Below are 22,670 nucleotides of genomic sequence, written 5' to 3'. Positions count from 1 at the left end.
TTCTCAATAAAAATTTCGTTACGGTTCCTGGTTATTGTTTTTCCCCTGCCACGCGAGCGCGATCTAGCGGTCAGATACGACAACTAGGCGTCGGCCATATTGTTGATGCGATTTTCGTAAACAAACCAAGGTGATCACAACCTAACCTAACCATACATTTGTCAATCAATTCTTTTAAAAAATGACTGAAATTTCGTTTTTTAGTCTTTCTCAAAAGTCTAGATTGATGGAAAACAGTGTGGAGGATAATATCAAGGACTATTTACTCATCTAATAGAAAAAATATTCGGTTTTTCGCACGGGAAATAATGAAACTGAACTAAACTCAGTAAAAGACACGAAATTTTGAATTTACTAGTTTGATATCTAAGTATCACGAGAGGAAATAAGATGCAGAAACCTTGCCAACCACTATCACACGTTCCCCTGGTAGCACTTCCACACGAGGAGGAAATACAAGATTAGAGGTGAGCTTCTTAGGCCGTGAAGTTCGTGCGGAAAACTAGGTACTAGAAACACGTTAACAGCAATAGACATCAACCCCGATACGATTCCAGCTGAGAACAATTTTTGAAAATTTCGACTTATCTTCCCCGGGAATGCACTCGCAGTCGTCCATCTTGGTTTGGTAATGCCAACTAACAGATATAAAAACATATACTGATGATTACCGGTTAAAATTAAGTTCTAGAATCGTTCGATTTTCTGAAATTCTGGGAAAACCCTGTAATTTTCGGGACTACACGATTTTTTCGCGTTTATTTCCTTTACTATAAAATATTATTATTACTCGTCTTGAATAATTAAAAAACCGATAGGAGGGAATCAAATCAATCACTGGAGAAATAGATTTCGATATAGATGATCAGGACAACAGAAAAGCGAAGAGATAACCGTTACGAACTCAATATTTCCAATAATTTACTAATCTGACATCAGATACGTTCTAAAATCAATACTTTCACCCAAAAAATACCTTTTGCAACTGCATTTTGAGTGAAACGCGTTTCATTGAATCGGAATGCAGGTAGTGGTCAAAACCTTTAAGAATATTTTTGATTTGCTGATATTACTCCACTTATACGTATTTACGGAGAGCGTTTGAAAGGTTAATTAAAGTATGGTAACAAAAAACGTTCCTTTAGCATCAACTATGTAATTTCTTCATTTTAAAAATGTCTTTTATAATTCAAAACTTAAAATAAAGAAAAAAAATTATACGAATTAATATTAATTTGCAAAGTATTAGTGTTATGGTGGTGTAAACAGTGTGTTCAATAAGATAAAATAGAATAAAAAAATGTTTTCTTTATTTAATTATGATATCAACGCAATTCATGATATATGAAGAAAATAAAAAAAAATCATTTTCTAACAAAGCTTCGTATTCACCTTGAACAACGAAATTGCTCATATTATTTTAATAATATAATTCTTATAAAAATTTATTGATTTAATCCTAACAAATTACATTTAATACTTTAATAGTAGAAAAAAATGTGTATGATACTTTCTGTAACCTGTGTATAAAATATTTACATAGTCATCTAACTGCCGCAGCTTCGTCGAACATTCCGTACACCTCCTCGACTATCTATTAGCCTGCTATTAGGCGGGCCGAACGAAGTCTATACATTCCTTTTCCCGCATTCTTACCATATTTCAAAATAGTATTAGAATTCTTTGTAGATGGCACTCACTATTACTTCGATTAGAGTTAAAAAATTTTCGAACAATATTAAAATTTGAGTATGAATTATTTCAAAATATTATACTAAATTTAATTAACTATCATTAATTATTTATGGAAAGTTTATATAAATGAAAAAAAATTGGCAGCGGTGGGATTCGAACCCACGCCTCCGAAGAGACTGGTGCCTTAAACCAGCGCCTTAGACCGCTCGGCCACGCTACCTATGGGATAGTAAAATCATAACTAATATAAGATATATTGTTATAATATTTTTATTTTATTTATTCATACAAGGTGTTAAATAAAATGTAATAATTGTCCAATATATTATAGGGCTTTTTAGAATAGTGATATTTTATCATTATAATGTTATTGACCATGGTCCATATTTTATTCTAATATTATAGTCACTAGCCACAAGTCAACAAATCGTCATATTGTCTGTGTCCCTGATTATATATTAATATGTGGCAATTTGAGATTTACTATTTTGAACTTTACACTATATAAAAATCTATATAAAATGTAAAATTACATAGAAAATACTTTTGTTTTAAATCCATTTTATTATCTTAGTGATTATTTTTTAGTATTTCATCTACTATATCTATAAATATAACTTTCCTGGGTAGTGATATAAGAAACTCAGATGCTGAGCTCCGATAATTCTGTTTCTCAGTGGCACCGCGAAAATAGTTGTAAAATATACGTAGAAAACACGTGACCAGTAATTGATACTGATGACACATACTAACGCACATACACACATTAAATTTTTTTTTCAATGCTCATTATCTATAAATACACTAAAATTTGTGTCGGTCCACGAGATTTATTTAAAATTTGAGTTAAAAATATAATCGATAAGAGACAAAAAATTATAAAATTCAACTTTACTACACGAAAAATTTATTAATTTTTATATTTTTTATAGTTTGTTTTTTTGTTACATTGTTTTTGTCACTATTAGTTCATTTTTTTTTCTTTTTGATCTCGATAATAAAGAAATTATTTATCTTAGTGACTTTTTCCAATCTTGTATTTTTATCAGAACTCTAATTATTAAATTAACTATCTGACAATGACAGTTACATTAGGTAGGTAAGTGTATCTTTAAAATAGCGATATCTCGAAAACGGTGATACTTAGCCAAAAAAGCATAATAACACTTTTTGTAGATAATCTTTTAATCTACAATTTTCTTCTGATACATTTTTTCGCTAAAATTCGTTGATTACCTTTAAAAATTAAAAACCCAAAATTTTCACCTTCGATCTTGAGTAACTTTTTTAATACACATGGTATAGATGACGACTTCTGGGAACTTATTTTTTGTATTAAACCCAAGGTTCCTACGAAAACTCAGCTTTGTGGGAGCTTTTATTATTTACCTACTATCCTTTAGTCAAATTTGACTGGACTATTAGTTGTAATACATACCGAGACCAAGTTTTTGTTCCAAAATATCTATTTTGTTTTTTACAAGACACACCTGTCGAATTCTACGCATTCCAGACTAATAACTAATCATTAAACCGCATATGCAGGTATAATGTCATTAAAAAGTTTACGTTAATTGAATAATTCACCTGCACATTAAACTAGATAGAAGTAGACTATAAATTGTTGTTGGGTAGTTGCTATTTGACGTGGGGTTTTTAATGACCCACCTTCCAAATTGTTAGAACTACTCCTCTGAGAAGAAATGGGCAAAATCTGCATGGTTTGCTTATAGAATCTACAGTCCGCAGACACGCTAATCGTTTAGAGGTGATATTTATCTCGTCAGAAGACCAGCTACCAATTTACTATCTTTCTGGACATCAAGAGACGTTTCCTGATGTAATGATGAATCTTTTGGATTGTCTTTCAGTTCCTTGATAGGGTTTGGTCCAGAATAAGCTTCTTCATTCGTTATACCTTGATGGTGATGTCTAGAATCTTTAGATAACATATAAGATTCGCTGGTTTTAATTTTACTGTTTGGATTATTCTTTTTTGACTAAAAGATGAAGAGGAGGTAGATGTAGCAGCGCCTCTAAGGCTATGGTGGAACGTATTGGTAGATTAGCTTAGTTATATCGATGTTAAGAGTGCAAAAGTGAACAATTCGTCTATGATTGAACACACAGAAACATTCTAAAAATATACAAAAATATTCCCATAATAAATGAGAAATATAATAAACACCAATGAACGATGACTAAGGAATTCCGAGTGGGCGAGCGACGCCACTGAAAAATCGGAACGTATAAAACCGAGTGAAGCCTAAAATTTTCTTAGTTTACATTGGGATTGTATTCCCGATTATCAGACGGTAGTGCCAGGTGATAGAGTGTATTTTTAACACTTTTTTTTTCAAAAAGAACAAAAAAAAAACAAAATGCCAGGCCCTTCAAGACCCCTATGGCAAGTAAGTGATTCTGATATTTTGCCAAACGAATAATTTTTCGACGGATTACATTTTTATACACTTCAAATTATAGATATTGATTTTTTTAAATAGGTATTTTATTAAATTATTCAATATTTTTATTTTATTTTTCAATATACGTCATAAATATTAAACAATATAATTTCAGTGATTCACGATTGGTTATTTTTAACTTTTTCAATGTGTTTACTTCAACTTCTATTTCAATTTGTGTTGAAATCTGTGTCACAATTCGCTAAATTTAAGTATAACTTTAATGATTTGGCAACGTTTATCTTTATGAATCATCGTGTGAATAAATATGTAAGTAATAAATACAAAGATTTTTTTTAACAACGTTTTATCATTTATGAGATATCGGGATTTTAAAACTTTCAATATTTTCTCCGGTATTGAGTTCGTTCTCATCTTAGAGTCTACAGCGTCTACAGCACCCTACCCAACTACCTCCTAAACTCTTGATCCAAACCGTCTAAATTACCTCTAAGCCTGTTATGTGATTCGTACTATCGAATCTAACAATTCCGAGGCGAAAGATAGATAGTCTTATTACCAATAGAGGCCTCCCCGTTACCAAACCCAAGATGAAACGCCCCTATACGCCCCTTCGGCTACTAGTAACACCTCCCTGAGAATTATCTTAACCCTATTTCTAACACCTCTTCGATTGTCGTTGTTGCAGGTTTTCTGCGTTTTTCCTATAACCTGGTGAAACAACCACCAGTTAAATGAAAAATACAAATCTCAAAATGGAAATTGTAGGGCAGTTGTAACCACCTCCCATTGAATAATAAACAGAAAAACATATTCTATTCCTCTCTCTCGATGTATATTGACAAAAATTATCGCAGAAAATCATGAAAATCAGACATATTATTGTTATTAAAAAATATTTTTCAAATTTTTGATTAAATTTCAACTGTATACAATTCAATTTTAATAAATTTTCTCGCCTGTAAAAAGAAATAATTTAGTTTATAGAACACTTATCAGGGATTTAGGAATACGCCAAATTTTAATTAAAAAATGTAGGAGAAGCCATAAAAACAAACGAAAAAACCTGAACGTTCCGATTATGTAATCAGGAGGAGTAAATAAAATAATTTCTATAAAAAAAATGTTTAATTTTTCTTCGACATTAAATCGGGTTCACATTAGTATCTTATGAAACACAATATTTATAAAAAAGAAGAAGAATAATTCAATTCTGTAAACACGTTTCACATTTATTTCATTCAATCATCAACATATTCATGATCTCCTGATTGCCCCTTCGTCAAAACAATCGAAGACGAATATCCGTAGAAAAACCAATCAGTCACCTTGAATTATCCTTTTCAACGTAATGTATTAGCTTGTCTCATACCCTTAGAGACTTCTCAGAGATGCTCAAACGTTTAGTTACATCAAGAAGACGCTATTCATCATGACGCAACCATAAATATGATTATGAAATAATTATTTTTAGAACACAATCAGACCATTGACAACATGCGGCTTTTTTTGTTTTGTCTTGTTGATAATTCATTTAACTTAGAAAGCTTGTTCGGAGCTTGAAATTATCCATATCAATATAACTTTAATGAAGTACCAATCTTCAAAATGTCATGACGTTTCGATTAGTCAAAATAAAATGACAGCTATTTAGGTGAAGCTACTTTTGTTATTTTTGTAACAATTTCGTGTGATTTGGCCCCCAGTGACTACTGGCTAAGAAATTCAGGTCAAATGAAGAAGCAATTGCTGAAACTGATGCAAAAGACAAATTATTCTACAAGCTCGGTATCGAGAAGTTGCAGATGAATAAAATCGATTTCAAGCCTATATTGTGAAAGGGAATTCATAAGATAAAAATGTTGAACCTTTTTTCAATTAAATATAAAAAAATATATATTATTGTTGTGAGTCTTATAGTTCCAAATCTCCTAAAAAGAAATTTGCTGGAATATTGTCAAAAACTCTTTGTAAAATATCTAACATTATATCTTCGATGGTTTTCGATAAAATTGGACTCAGTGAATCAGCCACGGGCCTCCAGTTAGCGTTCAAATATTCGTTTGTTGACTCTTCTGTAAATAACACAAAAATATTTATACCTCATAAGATACTACTGAAGCACGTCGTAGGAAAAGCCGACAAAAACATAATCCAATTTAATATTACCAACAAGTGTCTTTTTTGATAGCACTTTATTTATAATAGAGTTTGCTAATTGTCCAGATATACTAGAAACATCGATCACATTTTGAGTTTATTGGCCATTTTCTATTATAAAGATGAAAACTTATGTATCACACTGTATATTCAAGAACTAACAATTTGATTTAGTAATTTATAATCCGATGAAAATTATTCTAACCTAATTAATTTCTATGCAATTTCGAAGTTTTTTTTTCAAAAGATTTCTATTTCGTAGATTGGGACAACCTGTATGATAGTTTAATCAAATCTAATGTATTTGTTGTTTTTTCACTCACTGTTTGAATTTTACCGAATTATTCACGATGACCTTGTACGAATTTTACGTAATTTCTTAAAATCGTTTCTAAAATTAACTTCGGACTATTTACCTAACGCTTTGATTCCGTCGAATAAGTTCCCCATATGTAATTTTAAACCTCCAATGTTGAAGGTCACGTGGACATCGGTCACATTGAAGAAATCGAAACCGTCGTGCTTTTCCATAATAACATCGCTTTTCACGTTGATATCCAGATTTTCTAAATAATAAATTAACTCCAATAATATTCACCATATACAAATTTACTACAGTTACTTAAGTGAAATTGATGATTTCGTATTATTAAAATTACTCATTTATTCATAATCAATTAAAAAAATCTAAATATTTTGATTGTTGTCTACTACTAAAAACTAAATTAAAATCAATAATGACACGAGAAAACTAACAACAAAAACTGATAGTCTTATACGAGGGTTGCTACTTTAAGATATAGCAACAATGAAGTGAATATGTCAAATATGACATTGCTGTCATAAAGTTTGACATTTGATGTATCATCAACCTTGTTTGGCACCCATCTATTTCTTTTATTCCCGCAGATCAAAACTTAAGTAGCAACCCTCGTATGTAACAGCTTTAAGATCAAAAAAATTAATCAAACGAAAGATATATCGTTATTCCGTTCACTTTTAATCGTGCGTTTAGAAAAAAACGAGTCCTACTACAGAGCAGATCCTGTTAGGTTAGGTTAGGTGTATTCTACAAGCTCTATATATTGTTTTTTTTGTATTGAAATTTTTGTATTCACGTCCTGAACCCAAAGTGAGCTTCAAAATTGTGTCGTGAGATGGCAAATTCACTCACAAACAAACAAACATAAAGCAACGTGAAGAAAAGAATATAGAAAAAAATATTTATTTCAATACATTATAAAAAGGTTTGGTTATGAATTAGATATAACAGAATATCTCGATTTACTGATTAATATTAATACTTACGAGCGTCAAACCAACACTTTCCCTTTCCTCTTAAAGGTATAACCAATATTTTACCGAGTAATTCATAATTTCCATCGATTCTTAATCTTGGTAAAGACAGTTTAGTATAAAAATCGTAAGTTTTAGGATCCACACTGTTATAAAGTATTTTAGTATTACCAAATCCTACCACTGTAACATTATCTAATGACGCGTTTACTGTTACCGGACCCCTGCCACCTTGTATTACCTAAAATTAATAAAAAAAGAAACAAAGACAAAGAATTTCTAGTTAGATATATTATTATGTCTATGTGATTCGTGGCTGCGTTGCTTGTTGCCTACCATGTAGATCGGAGTATGATTTCTTATACTCAACACAGGGAACGTGATAATGTGAATTTGATGACAGTTGACAGATATTAACAACATACACTAGTGAGTTCTATAGAACGTTTTATTTTTCTAAAATAGAGTATATTTTTATAATAAAGGTCCACAACTATTATTAACCGGAAAAAACACTATTCACTAGAAAAATAAAACTTTTGACCTAGAGTAACTTTTTCAAAACACATGGGATCGATGGGTATTTCTGGGAACTTATTTCAGTATAATCATATAGAAAACTTGACAGTGTATATGTATATGCTGGATACATTAATAAAAGTATACAGGGTTCATTGTGCTATCTTGTCAACTCAGTCAACTATTTCTACTACATTCGCAAATATTAACAAAATAAAACTTCTAAGAAGTTAAAACTAAGGTAAACATTAAAAGAACAATGTCAGAAATCGTATTAATTGTATCAATAACCTACCAGTAAGTTTTCTTAAATTTTGATATAGAATACATACAATTTATTATCAATAAGACAGAAACGTATGAAATGATTAACACAATTTTTAGTGAATCAAATCAAATTGTAGTTGATATAGATATGTTAGTGCACGAAATTTATTATGCAGAACAAACGTAGTTTACCGACGTATGATTTGTAACCTCACATTACATTTCAAATCCTTTTTTGTACTATTATAATAAAAATATAAATCGTACACGTGTACGTATATATATATATATATATATATATATATATATATATATATATATATATATATATATATATATATATATTAAAAAATTTATATACTTAACAGAAACGCGACGTTGCCTATTATTGACAGTATAAAAACTTTGTTAAGTTTTAAGTTGGTAAATTTTTTTTATTATATCTCAATTATTGAAATAATTCATAATAATTTCAAATTCTAAACGTTGTTTAGCATCACCCATCGTGAACATGTTCTTAAAATGTTAATTATGACATTTGAATTCAGTAGTCGTAATTGTCGTATTTACCAAATCTATTAGACTTGACATTATTTGATTTTTCAATGAAAGATTTGGCCGTAAATATTAAAAATTCAATTCTCAGAAGTATTGATGAAGTAATAGAAATTAGATGAAACACGTTGTTGTATAGGTTATGTTTTTTTTCACATAATAATCCTTTTCATCGTTTCACTTAAGACTAGAGCAACGAAACAAGATATTTTAATTAATTGTTGCAGTTAATTTTGTCAAAAACTCAAATATAAAGTGACAGAAATCCTCGTTTAACTAAATAATAAGAAATATTCTTATCTGAATGTTTTAAAAAGCCGCCATATTGTGAAAATTTGCTACGACAACGATCTTGCACGACTATGAACGATCGTGTTTAATTTATACTAGTAAATCACGGTAAAGCTTCTAAAGAAAAATATAAAAGTATCGATTATATACGGCAGTTATAAATAACATGAAGAGACAAAACTCGTTTGAGAATATTGTAAAATATGATTCTTACTTATTCACATTCTCAATTAACATAAATTTCTTACAGATTTTATATTTTCAATGATAATAGTTTCAAAGGAATCGAAAAGCATGTGAAATCGATTCATCAATAATCGAATTATCGTTTTTAAGAAAACAAATCGTGGTATTATTAGTACTTACATTCAAAACGGGTATTTTTAATGGATCTAATACTTGCAGACCTATTTCCGGTACTCCTTTTGGAATTTGGTTGAATAACTGTTGTACGGCGTGAGTTGAACAATTTATGAAAATTTCTCTTGGATCTTTTATCATGCAAGTTCTAACATAATGGGCTAAAATATAAATTCCACAATAACATAACCAAAACTTTCCCAACAGTAAACTAGTATGTCTGAGTCCGTCATATTTTGAACTGTTTCTTCTTTATAACATCCATTTTTAGTCCAAGCAACATCCTTTTAGAAGACGGACGATTTCATTATATAAAAGGCATTACGTAGTATAATTTTGATATGTTTTAAATGATATGTGTAGATAAATTGTTGGTAATTGAAATGTGAACAAAATAAAGGGTTAAACAAGTTAATTGCATCATTAGAAAGCGAGAAAATTAGTGTTAACTCGACAACTTGAAGTTGATGTAAATCATTTTCAAATATGATTAATACCAAATTTGTTGCGAGAAACCTCACACGTAGATGATTGGTGCCAGTAAACGTTGCAAACTGAAAACAAAACTTGAAAGCTTCTTGAGTGAAAATTTATATATAATATTTTCCAAAATATAAATTTGTTACTTTATTTAAGATATACCCCGTATAATTTACAATCTAATTCGAACAATATTCGAAGGCGTTAAATTTTCTTAAAAAAATTCTAGAACTTACGTTGTTCATTTAAAAATCCGAAAACGAATTGAACACAACAGATCACAAAAATAATTCCAAGCTGATAAATGAGCATGTTTTCTTTAGGGGGACGTACTGAGTACTACTTTAGTATTGTACCGGTCGTATACTTCTACCAGCTGTAGCTTTCACTCTTTTGCTATTACGATTTTTCTGTTATTACCACCTTGTATTACATAAGTGAGTATTTGAGGACGGTAGAAAAAAATTGTAACACTAATTTTTAGTTATGGCATCAACAAATATTCTGTTACATCAATGGAATAACATTAAGAAAAAGAATTTTTACATACAGGTTGTATTTATAATGAATTATTAAAAAATATAATGACTTATTGTTGTTAAACTATCTTGTGTTGGATTTATTTCTTCCACTGTACCGTATTCTTGTTCTTTATTCATTTCAACTGCTTTTTTGTAATTATTCTCCTTCTTTCTTGTAGTATATTTCCATGTCAATCGTATACAGAACCCATACGTATAGTGGAGCCCAAACTATGACAATTGGGGGTAATTTACTTATATACCAAAAAATTAATTTCTTTGCAACCCTTCAAATTAAAAATATCAAATTTCGTGTACTATATGAGAGTGTTAAAAGCGTTGAGTAATGGTAAATAGAAGGCAAAGTATTAGTTAGGGATAAACTAATCTTAAAATTTCACTGTCAGTTCAATTCAAAAATATTTGCTGCCTCCTGGAAGTTGAAATATACGTCATATTATTTTTAAATTCTTTTATTTATTATCAATGCAATTTCTGTTGATATTTGTTAATCAATCGAATGCAAACAATCTAAAAATAATTAATTAATTACAGCGTTACTGAAATAACATGGATATTGACTAAAATATTACAAAAGAAAATTTATATATAATAGTAGTTATTATATTCACTATATTACAAAAATTCATACTCGTGGTTGTTTCGCAACCATAATTTATCTTTAGGGGATACGTAATAATTACAAAAAGGTATTTACATAATAAATTTAATTATATCTATTCACTGCTTCTCAAAAACATTGTTCAGCTTCCTTCTACATACTACATACTTTTTATCGTGAAACAAATCCAGAAAAAATCCTCGTAATAAGTTGGAATTTTCTGGAAATTTTAGTTTAGTATCTCTAGTAAACTCATTTCAAATTTTTCAATATTAGATTTATTAAGCAAAATTTCAAATGAATTTAAATAACATCAAATTTTACAACAAAAAGATAGACTTTATTGTGTACCGTTTTCTATCTATCCTCGAGATGGGATCACCTTTTTTGAAACACCCTGTATAACAAATTTACATACATATATACCGTTATAGTATAAACGGACACATTATTGATGCAATTTTGATTATTCTACCGAGATTTACAAATTATTTACAAAAATACAAATTATAAACACTTTTTACCACTAATAAGTAATAGAATAAGCTATGTATTATTTCCAACTTACGGCATTATAGGTATTATAAAATGTCAAAATCGCTAAAAACAAAACGGTAAATAAAGCTCATATAACCTCAAAATATGGTAACATCTACTTCAACTTTTACTACGATCAGTTAATAACGCAACGTTAATTATATCGTTGTCTTTTTTTACGATTACTAGTGTCAATTCAAAGAAACTGTTACGTATGTCTGTGAAGAAGATAATCGATCTTATGTTGATTTTTATTAATATAAGAATGTGCTTTCGATAAATCATAGATTGAGTCACGTGATGGAAAACCTCCACTGTTTATACTACAATTAGTACTTGTTCAAATAACTGTAAACAATCAACTTTTATATTGTTATTGTGATAATTATAATCAAATTTTTGGTAAAGAATATTCATATGGATTAATTGTAGTACTACAATATTTCTCGTATTAGCTAATAAGTGCCAATTAAATTATTGTGACGTGTTTATTTACAAAGTGAAAGTTGTGGTTCTAAAACAACATTTAATCTCAGCAGATAACTGTGACATAATTTTAGTTAGTTGTATGTACATAAAGACAGTTAATTCAGTCAAGGACACACTATTATTGATCTACTTTATTCAGTTGAATTAACTCCATGGAAGAAGAGTTTCTACAACAAAACGTATTTCTTTTGTTGCAATGATAATTGTTTGTTGTATAATAATTTTTTATTAATACTCAATGATGTACAGGGTGTGTAAGTAATTGTAAATATTTTACGAATATATCTATTCACTTTAAACAACATTTATACAGATAGACAGATAGGATATAGAATTAGGTATAATTTTCATGGGGACGACTTAAAATAGTAATGGTAGGTCTGCCAGGTCGTAAAGGTTTAGATTTTTTTGAGCAAAATGTGTCTATTTTGCTCCGAGAGCAGTACGTAGTATTTCTTTCACCCATTACACAGTTTTTAAACAATAAAGTCTTAAAAAAGGTATTTTTTAAGAGCTAAACATTCATTTAGGTTCATATCTTATTTTTAAAAAGGTTCATGCTGAAAATACTCGAAAAAACTATTTTGCAAAGCACGCACGCGCAAACATCCATATCTTCTAAATTTTCACCCCACGAAAAAAATAAAATACCAAAATTTTCAGAAAAAATACACCTATAACTTTGTACTTTACAAAATTCTACATATCATTAATAGTTTTTTAGTTATTTTGGAGAAAATGTGTTAATTTTTCAATTTATTCGCGAAAATTCGTCTAAAAACGTGGTTTTGCCTGAAAAAACTTTATAAAACGAAAGTTACTAACAATTAAGCAACTCCCGATAAGGGATATTTATATTCCAAATTTAGAAATTAGGGTTACTAATTACAGGGATGAACAAATGAGTTTAGTTACAGGGGTAGTTTAAAATGAATGTTTGAATTACTGAATACATTTATTTATCAAATCGTTTACAACTCGTACTCGTATATAATTGTTATAACATTCGAGAATAAATCTGTTAAAGATGGTTTTAGTAATAAATTAGTACGTAATGCAATATTAGTTAGGTTTTATAACAATTTCATTTCATAAACTTCAATTTTATAACGTTCAATGTAATTTTGTAATTTTTTTTTTTTAGATTTAAATTTAAACGATGTTTATGAGCAGTCATTTTGAACGCGTTTAACACATTCGTAGATTTATTTTCGTAGAAACAGCTGGCGTTAAAAATAGTTTTTAATGTTAACCACCGCCCACCGAGGTTTCATGAACGAGGCAATTCAACAAACAAAATCGACAAAAAAATTCGAATTTTATTGTCTAGATCAGTTTTATTTATCATTTTATTTATATTTCTTGCATTTCTTAAAACTTTTTTGACATAAATTGTCTTGATTTTCGGTCTACTCTATTTAAAACTTCTTTTTAAAACTAAAAAAAAAAACGTAAAATTCAAGATATGGCAACACTGATAGGAATACGTCAAACTTGACATTGCCTTCATAAAGTTTGACATTTGTAATGGTGAACGTACTTAGAACTTGTTCTATTTGATTCGTTTGTAGATAGTTGAAACAATAATTTTGGTTAAAAAATGTAATTAAACGTTTTCAAGCAACGGCAGTGATCGATCAATTTACTTCGACTTTTAGTGATGAAGTACCACAACTCGAGCTACGTCGATGATGTGCGTAAACTGATCATCGATCAAACAAAAACGTTTTTGAGTCAAAACAACAGAATATTTTGATGATGCCATATCCAATTATGAACATTTGTTTTTATAATTGAGTTTTGAAGTCCTTTAACATGATTCAAATCCGCTATTGAGGTGGTGGAAAGTTTGAGACATAATATATCTTTTTTTTTTGGGTATATGATTGTAGTGAGATCAAAAATAACAAACGATGTGTCCAAAACTATCTTAATATATATTTTAGAATCTATTTAATACATTTAAATTAGTAATATGTCAAAAAGTAATATACGAAAGCAAATTCGTCGAATTATAAATTGTAAAACGTAACTAAATCAAACCAAAATAATCATATATTTCTTAAAAAAAAAAAATAAACAAAAATATGCCAAAAATATTTTACATATGTCGAGTATTTCCGAAAGCTCCTAATCCAGATTGAGAAGCGCCTTTGTTGAAACCCATTTGGAGGTTAAGTTCACCTTCATGCGCCCTGAGTTGCGCTTCAGTGAAATTTCTCTTATTTTCTTCGGCCATTTTAGGTCCTAAAGTAGGACCGTTCCATTCGGGGTGCTTTTGAGTGATACGTCCTAAGGAAAATAGAGATATCGCTACCTGTAACGAATTTTTTTTAACAATTTTACCAGAATGATCTAATGATTAATTACTTGAGCTATATTCCTTTTTTCAAACAAATCAGCCGTCTGGAATATTTCCTCTTCGGGTAATCCGTACTTTTTGGCGGCGGCTTGAAACCTCTGGATGTTCTCCATCAACTGAAAATTCGTCCCTTTCGTTTGGATTTTTTTTATACATCCAGGCGTGAGTTTGTTCATTAGATTACATAAGACGACGCCGTCCTTTAAGATGTCTTCGAATTCTCCTTTCGGTACTGGTTCGCCCAAACAAGCGAAGATCCAGTTGAGAACTTCGGTTTCTACTTCTTTGTTACGTTTCTGTAAAAAACACAAAATTATAAATAAACAACGACGGCATTCGAAATAAAGCAAAAATATCCATCGAAAAATAATAAATCCGGTATTGGTAGGACACAGCTACCAAGGCACGGTTTTCCCGAAAACTACAAACTACAGAAGTTCAATATCCACACCACCACTTGAACTACTGAAGTTTTCTAGGTTAAGTAATATCTACCGCCCTTGGTACTGGGAATTGATTGAAAAAAAGCTGAACCAAACCCAAAAAAACAGATGAAACGATTCTTGGTTTGAATCTGATAGAATCATAGATGACTCAGCTTGAGCTAGGGAATAAACTATGGATGGATCCTCTCCTGAATGGAACGTTATGTTAGTTAGGCATTGTAGAATCGAAAAGTAGTTGGTTTACGGGACAAAAATTATGAAAATAGCGAAGCTCTAGATCTAATTACGTAAAACTAAGTAGATTCAATAAATATTGGATTAATTAATTCATACTAGTTGAATAATCTTATTTGGAGACCAATAGTTGCAAAATAAGTTTTCCAAAGATTTTTCACAATAAAAAACATGTTCACTGACATTGAATAATACCTGCTTGGAAAGCTTAGACTTTCCTCTATTTTTCGAAATAATAGCCACGAAAATAGCTTAAAACCTCTTATTTGGTAGCGAATTGCATCCCTCTTAAGTATCTCTTTAACCCATGAAAGATTTGAGGGACGAGTCCGGGTTGTAAAGGGGTGTGAGACAGTATCCCTTCCAAATCTGAATATACGTTTTTGAATTATCTACCAAGAGCCAAACTACACGGCAATTTCGTCAAATCCCGACTAACATATCCTTGGAAACGAAGCAAATTGAAAAAAAAAATGATTTTAAAGTTTATTATATCAATATCGATAATTCTAATACGTTTTGTTTATATCATTTAACTTGTTATTGATTTTCATTCATGCGATTAAACTTTACTGTTTTGTACGAGACGAAAAAACCTCCAGAGACAACCAAGATTTCAAACAAAAATACAAATCTCGTCATTTCCAAAAATATCTTTAAAACCAGATCTATTTTAAAATCAAAGTGTTATGAAGACTTACAAATGTTTTCGATAAACATAACGCAATTTTTAAGTAAAAAGAAAAACCGACGCAGATCGAAAATGTTCTATTTTTTTTTTTTAGAAAATATTTGTATGATTAAAAAAATATATATATAAAGCCAAGTAATTGGGAACTGACAAAATGGAAGATTCGCATCGGTTCATCATTCATAGTTCTGTAACAATGAAAGAAATTTAAAAAATTAGATTTTACTAAAGCAGATTCGAACCCTGGACCTGCAGTTTGAAGGCACGAAACATTAACATTTAAGGTGTTGGTCGTGGATATTTTTTTAACGTATCAAGGTTTTTAAAACAATTTATAAATCGAAATAGTTTTTGGAGCAAAATAAATTTGTGTTTAAATATTTTATGTTAAATAAACGAAATATCTGCATTAAAAAGAACAAGATTTGAATCCGTTGAAGCTACGAAAGAGAAAACGACGCACGTCCCGAAGGAACTGACAGAAAAAGACTGTTTCCAATAATGGAAGATTCACATCGGTTTTTCATAATTTTATCATGTAAAACAGGACTAAATGTTTTCAATTTTGTTCTATAAGTATGAAAAAAAATGAAAAAATTAGATTTTACTAAAGCAGATTCGAACCCTGGACCTGCAGTTTGAAGGCACGAAACATTAACATTGAAGGTGTTTATCGTGGATATTTTTTAACGTACCAGGGTTTTTGAACAAAATAATATTTTATGTTGAAAAAACAACTAAAAATGGATATAGAAAATGAAAGTGAGACCACCAGAAATTAGAAAATTGCCAGTAAAGTGAAGGAAAAAGTAAATTTCACTAATGGGTGATCTCTTATATAAAGAAATATTAATTTTCATTTTTGTATTTATTATTTTGATATTTGATAAAATTTCATTGAACAAAAAACCGATCCGTATCCATTATTTATATTTGGCAACTTGCCCAAGGTTATATGTCATTGGTGTAGAATTAATTATTATTTTTAACGAAATTTTCAGATAAATATGTTTAAAAAATTAAAATAATCGAGTCCGGTATTTTAAAATCCACAAAAAAAAATTTATGATGATTTTTATTGTCAATATTATTTATCGAATATTTATTGAATTTTCGTATACAATTTGATTAAATAAAAAATTAATTATCGTACTTACGGCCATGATTGCAGTGGTCGTTTATAAGTCGGCGTCGGGATGCTACTGAGAGCGTCGAATCTCGACTGTTAGTCTTTATGTTTAAACAGAGCGGAGGCGTTCGATGCACACTTGTTTTTTAATATATATATATATATACATATATCAGTTCTATTTCTTCAAAAAATTAAGTAATCGATGTTAAATGATCGAAAATAATTTTGTTTTGCTTGCCAAAAGAAAATGTTGCTATTTGAGGAAAATAAAACAATTATTTCACCACTCGAAATAACGTCTGCTTTTATTTTTATAACACAAATATACATGTGGTGATATTTCAATAATATAACGTCTAATTTCGGCTTTCAATGCTGCAATGGTTGCTGAATTATTGGTATAAAATTAGGACTTCAGATACCCCCCAAAGCCAGAAGGCGTTAAATCCGAAGATCTACGAGTCCAATTTCGGTCACCAAATCGGGAATTGGCACAAACTCTATAACTTCCAAATGAGATTTAAGAAATTGTGTTATCCCTTACTGCATTACCTTATTCGTTGTCGAAGAAAAACGATCCAATAATTCCTCTAGACCAAACTGCATACCATACAGTGAATGCTTTGCTGTCTGACGAATCATTCGTGGATTTTCTAAGCCCCAAATTGCCTATTAACGAAGCCATCGATGTGGAAATCTACCTAATCACTGGAAATGATTTTGGTAGTAAAGTAAAGGATCCAATCGGTGAATTATCTTTGCTGTTCATGGTCTACTGGAAGAATGTACAATTTTTGTTTTTGATAAATCCAAAAAAATTGTTTAATTTCTATATTATTTACACTTTCTTGATATTTTTCATACAATAAGTCTAATGTGATAAACCAGGCTGGAATCCGAAATATTTTTGGCTGCTAAAAACATACGTTATGGTATTCATACTTCTTCTGACCCCGTATGTAGAATAGTTATGCTTTTGCATACGACCTATTTCATTATCCACCCTTTCAAACCATGAAATCGTGATTTTCTTATTGAACTTTTTGAATAACCCGGTATATTACCATATAATGATATTTCTAGATCGGTTAATGTTAAATCTAATCTAAAATTTACAGTCACGAAATTACGTCATTTTTTGACGCTTAACATAGATCCCACTTAAGAGAGTAATATTACAAATTTACATTATTAGTAAATTTTCGAATTAGTTATAACTGATTTTTGGCAAACGATGTAAAATTTACTGCCAAATTGTGTAATAGGAAATTAAGAATTCATTCGTTTTCAACAAAGTTAATTTGGAAATCTGTTGAAATTGCTAAGTAGACAGCGCGTTTTTACTAAAATTTAATAAAGACATACGTTTTTTATTAAATCGACATTGATATATAAAAATCAACTTTATGTATTCTTCAGTTTAAAAATACCTTTCATACTAACTTTATTTAACATGTAACATATAAACAAACATCTTATACCAAAATATTTCTTTCAAAAACAATTCAAACTTTAAAATTATGTAAATTATATAAATACCTGCAGTGACATCTAATTTAATTCATGTATAAAATCTCGTAAAAAAACACTATGGAATCAGTTATATTAAACGAATACTTTAAATTTAAATGACATAAATCCAAAATCATCTGGTTTTTTCGACATTGTCAATACAAAATATTATTCTTGATAATTTTATTAGTAGGAGAAGTACGCGTATACACTCCTTTTGTTGCTACTTGCATAAACGATCATTGATCTCAAGTGATCACACAAGACGTATAAAAAAAGAGATGGAATAACTATTTATCCAATGGTAGATTTTAGAGATGGGATTAGTTCAGTTCCTAGTTTAAAAATTAAGAATTCTTGAACGCATGAATAACAATTCTAATTAAAACTTTGGCTACGTTCCAAGCTATTCATCAATTTTCTTTTCATTAATAAAATACGTAAATTACAAGACGTTAAATTAATAGCATAAATCAGTAAGATTTATTTTTCCATCGGATATTTCTACACAAAAAAAAAGTTTTTGATTCTAAAATTATACTCTAATGTGATAAATTTTTTTTAATTGGTTTCAGGTTGCCGGTAAACGCGATCCTGAACAAGAACGCGAAGCCCAAGCATGGATTGAGGCTGTTACGGGAATGAAGTTTCCTCCGGGTGTTCCTTACGAAGACGTTCTTAGAGACGGAATTATACTTTGTCACTTGATGAACCGTTTACAACCTGGTATCATCCAGAAAATCAACACCACCGGCGGAGATTACAAAATGATGGATAACTTAAATCAGTAAGTATTTCAAGCTCTTTTTTAATCAGATCTCATGCTGAAGTTCCCTATCGGTATAATTCTACCAACTTTCTAGTTTCCTGATAAATCTAACGTAAGTTTTCACTTTGATCCAACGTTAGGTTGATGGTTGGTTAATTAAAAGCTGATTTCGATGATGCTGTCTGTCGTCGCCAGTAATGGACTCACCTGACTTAATAAATCTAAAAGCAATTAATTAAAAGACACTAAAAAAGCTTAAAAAACATCTACTGAATGAATGTAACATCCCTATCCAAGATCGTTATCTCTATAAAATTATTTGTTATTAATTACGACAATCCTAAGACCAAACAAGTTACATCTCTATTCATTATTACCTAAATGTACTTATACTGTGATGCCGAATGTACCTTGAAGTGTTTGTTGGTACGATACTTACTTAATGATTAATTGTGAACAATTAATCAAAGTTTAATATATATCTGGATTTAAAACTCGATAAAATCTATACTATAGTACACGATATTATAAAAAAACACTTAAGAAATAAATGTTTTTGATAATAACTGCGGCAACATCACATTAATATGTACCAGTTATCTTCTTCGATCTCTGCTATCCCGTTCATACGAGGAAAACTTAGTATTGTCCTTGCGGAATCTAACAAAAACGTAATCAATTCGAGCGATCGGTTGACTTCAACATGTCATAACAGATACTGAGATGAAGTTACAACAAATATACTTTTATATAGTAAAAGATAGAATTTGTTTGTGAGAAAAGGAAATAGCATTCTGCGTGTACAATGAGGATTTTAAAGGAGTACTTTAAAAAATAGGTATTAGATCTTCTTTAAGAGTAACAACTGGAAGTAAAATAATACGAAACTTCCAATATTCCTTTTCAAAATTAGCATTTGTTTTATATTATACTGTTGACGTCAATCACAGTTTTTTAAATATAGTACTGGCAGCTTAGGCAACACAAAATACAAATGTTTTTAATGGGCTATACATATATATATATATAATGTGGATTCATTTTGTTGTTTATTTTCGATACTTGAAGAAATTATGATCGAATATATGTATAGGAAGGGGTAGATGATCATATTCATTAATTCTGTTTGCTCTACATAAATCATCCAGTATGAAATCGTAGTAGTAGGATCACAGAAGCTCAAAGAGGTGTAAACAAACTTCTATTAAGTAATTGATAGCACAGAGCTGGTCTTGTTCTACCCAATAATACAGAAATTTTTTAGACGTTTTTGCATTACTTTAAAAATGTTGGGTGGTAAATACCCTTGATAAGATATTATTTATTTATTGGCCGTTATATTTTTATTACCTTAAATGTTATAATGTGTCTAAAGATGACTAATAAACGCATTACTGGTAAAATAACTTGTATGTAGTAGTAACATTCAACAGACCGCAATAATTTGAAGTCCTGTATTTTGAAAATTAATTTTTCCATTTTATTAATTCATATAATTTAGAATAATCATGAATGAATTTTTGAATTCTGATTCCTGTATCTATATAGAAATTTCATTCGTCCAATAAACTATTTATTTAGAAGCCAGCCCTGTTTCCTATATGTAGAATTGATGATTTTTATAATTAAAATGATAATTATCGCTCTGTTAATTAAGCCAGGTCGAGATTGAGTATCATCAACTAGTGCAAATGGCAACTTGAGGTATAGGGTAACATAAGAATGAGAAAGTATACTAAACAGACACGTTTAATAGTTAAATAAAAGTAGTCATGTATACTACAAGTTCGTGACGGGAATTAATCCGTTTTATATATAATATTCTCCCAAGCATGTTCTATACAATTTCATTTACTATTTTTTCCAGATTTCAAAAAGCATGTGTCAAATATGGTCTATCTGACGTAGATCTTTTCCAAACTACTGACCTGTGGGACAAAAAGAACATCGCTTTAGTTACAACTACCATTTTCGCCATAGGTCGTACCTGTTATAGACACCCAGAGTGGCGAGGTCCTTTCTTAGGTCCCAAGCCGTCAGAAGAAAACAAAAGAGAATTTAGTGAACAACAACTTAGGGCCGGAGAAGCCATCATAGGGCTACAAGCCGGACAAAATAGGGGCGCTACTCAAGCCGGACAAAACTTTGGTGCTTCCAGGAAGATTATATTGGGAAAATAAGAATTTAATTTTAACGAAATGTAATAGTACCTGTACGATTTATGCAAATTTAAATTGGTAAAATAAATTTTTCTATGTGAATTAATTTTAATGAGCTTGTTTTTCAGTAGTTCACTCACGACTATATTTCGTATAGTGTAATATATTTTTGTTTAGTTTTATTTAATGACTTTGGAACCCGCATGTTTGTACGCATAGTCATAACCATTTTAGTAACTTGGAATTTATGAAAAAATAAATTTCATAATAGCAAGTATAAAAACAAATATCTGAGATTTGAGAAAAAAAAAACAAATCAAAGTAATTTTATACTAAAAACTTTTATAAAACTTGTGTTTGTCACAAGTCAAATAGAATAATTTTTTAAATATTCTGTTCATCATGTTTTCGCAGTCGTTACTTAGACTTATTGGTCTCTTTATCTAACATGTAATAATCGACAAGGAACGAAATACATACACCGGATTATGTAACGGAACAGTTCTATTCGAGGTTATGTTTTGTAATGTAGATAGTAGTACCTAAAAGTTTTTATTTTTGTGAAAACTCGTTAATAAAATTGTTTTTCTTATTCTACCTGAGTTTGTTTAAAAGTAATATTCATAACGATATATTTTTAGTGCAGTTAACAAAATATTTTTTGGTTATTTTAGATTGTGTTAAACAACAGTGCCACGAATATACAAAAATCTATGAGTGAAAAATTTAAATTTTCTTTGATTCACCAAATTTCAACCAGTTTTAAATTTCGTTTGAAACTAACGAAAATCTCTTAGAAAAGTTTTCTTTTTATGATGTGATTTTGTTAATTATTTTTTTACGTAGTTTATACTTGTTTTTTTCCATTGTACTTTTCATTTTTATGAAAAATTAATATCAGATTAAAAAGAGTAATTTTAAAAGCTTTCTTTCAAAATTTCTCTAATACCTATATAGAAATATAAATCAATTTTTACTTTTCCCTTTAGTTTTTAACAAAATTTCAGGACGAACCTATTTTTGGGAGAACAAGCAGACAGGGGATCAAAAAATATCTTTTTTGGATTACCTTTGTTTGCATTGTTAAACTATCTTTTAGAAAATAACGGCTTGTTACAGTTTTATTATATACAAGGTGATTATGAAA

At 29.6% G+C, this 22,670-nt stretch overlaps 3 protein-coding genes, 1 long non-coding RNA gene and 1 other non-coding gene across 5 annotated transcripts in view; 1 reads left to right on the top strand and 4 right to left on the bottom strand.

Moving 5' to 3' along the window:
• Positions 1-18,762, bottom strand: part of LOC130900950 (uncharacterized) — a 172,625-nt gene extending 153,863 nt beyond the window's left edge. The window contains exons 1-2 of the long non-coding RNA XR_009060232.1: positions 18,623-18,762; positions 17,368-17,858 (exon numbers count right to left, since the gene is read on the bottom strand). This is a non-coding gene — a long non-coding RNA (uncharacterized LOC130900950). The remainder of the gene's footprint in view (positions 1-17,367; positions 17,859-18,622) is intronic.
• On the bottom strand, positions 1,834-1,915 carry Trnal-aag (transfer RNA leucine (anticodon AAG)). Its single transcript has one exon. It is a non-coding gene; the product is annotated as a tRNA-Leu (tRNA).
• Positions 3,220-22,118, top strand: LOC130900945 (muscle-specific protein 20-like). Its single transcript, XM_057811964.1, has 3 exons — positions 3,220-4,106; positions 19,171-19,382; positions 21,232-22,118. The coding sequence occupies exons 1-3, from the start codon at positions 4,077-4,079 to the stop codon at positions 21,542-21,544; spliced, it is 555 nt and encodes a 184-aa protein (XP_057667947.1). The 5' UTR covers positions 3,220-4,076; the 3' UTR covers positions 21,545-22,118.
• Positions 5,231-10,855, bottom strand: LOC130900944 (circadian clock-controlled protein daywake-like). The gene is made up of 4 exons (XM_057811963.1): positions 9,576-10,855; positions 7,590-7,818; positions 6,698-6,847; positions 5,231-6,196 (listed from the first exon to the last, which is right to left on the bottom strand). The coding sequence occupies exons 1-4, from the start codon at positions 9,708-9,710 to the stop codon at positions 6,036-6,038; spliced, it is 675 nt and encodes a 224-aa protein (XP_057667946.1). The 5' UTR covers positions 9,711-10,855; the 3' UTR covers positions 5,231-6,035.
• On the bottom strand, positions 14,135-17,369 carry LOC130900946 (myophilin). The gene is made up of 3 exons (XM_057811965.1): positions 17,109-17,369; positions 14,589-14,876; positions 14,135-14,535 (listed from the first exon to the last, which is right to left on the bottom strand). Exons 1-3 carry the CDS (start codon positions 17,112-17,114, stop codon positions 14,320-14,322), a joined length of 510 nt encoding a protein of 169 aa, XP_057667948.1. The 5' UTR covers positions 17,115-17,369; the 3' UTR covers positions 14,135-14,319.
• Positions 22,119-22,670: the final 552 nt, after the last annotated feature.

Source organism: Diorhabda carinulata, chromosome X, assembly GCF_026250575.1.
Source record: "Diorhabda carinulata isolate Delta chromosome X, icDioCari1.1, whole genome shotgun sequence".
NCBI classification, from domain to species: Eukaryota; Metazoa; Arthropoda; class Insecta; order Coleoptera; family Chrysomelidae; genus Diorhabda; species Diorhabda carinulata.
The sequence above is the reverse complement of the archived record's forward strand: the minus strand, read 5'-3'. Positions and strand labels throughout refer to the sequence as shown.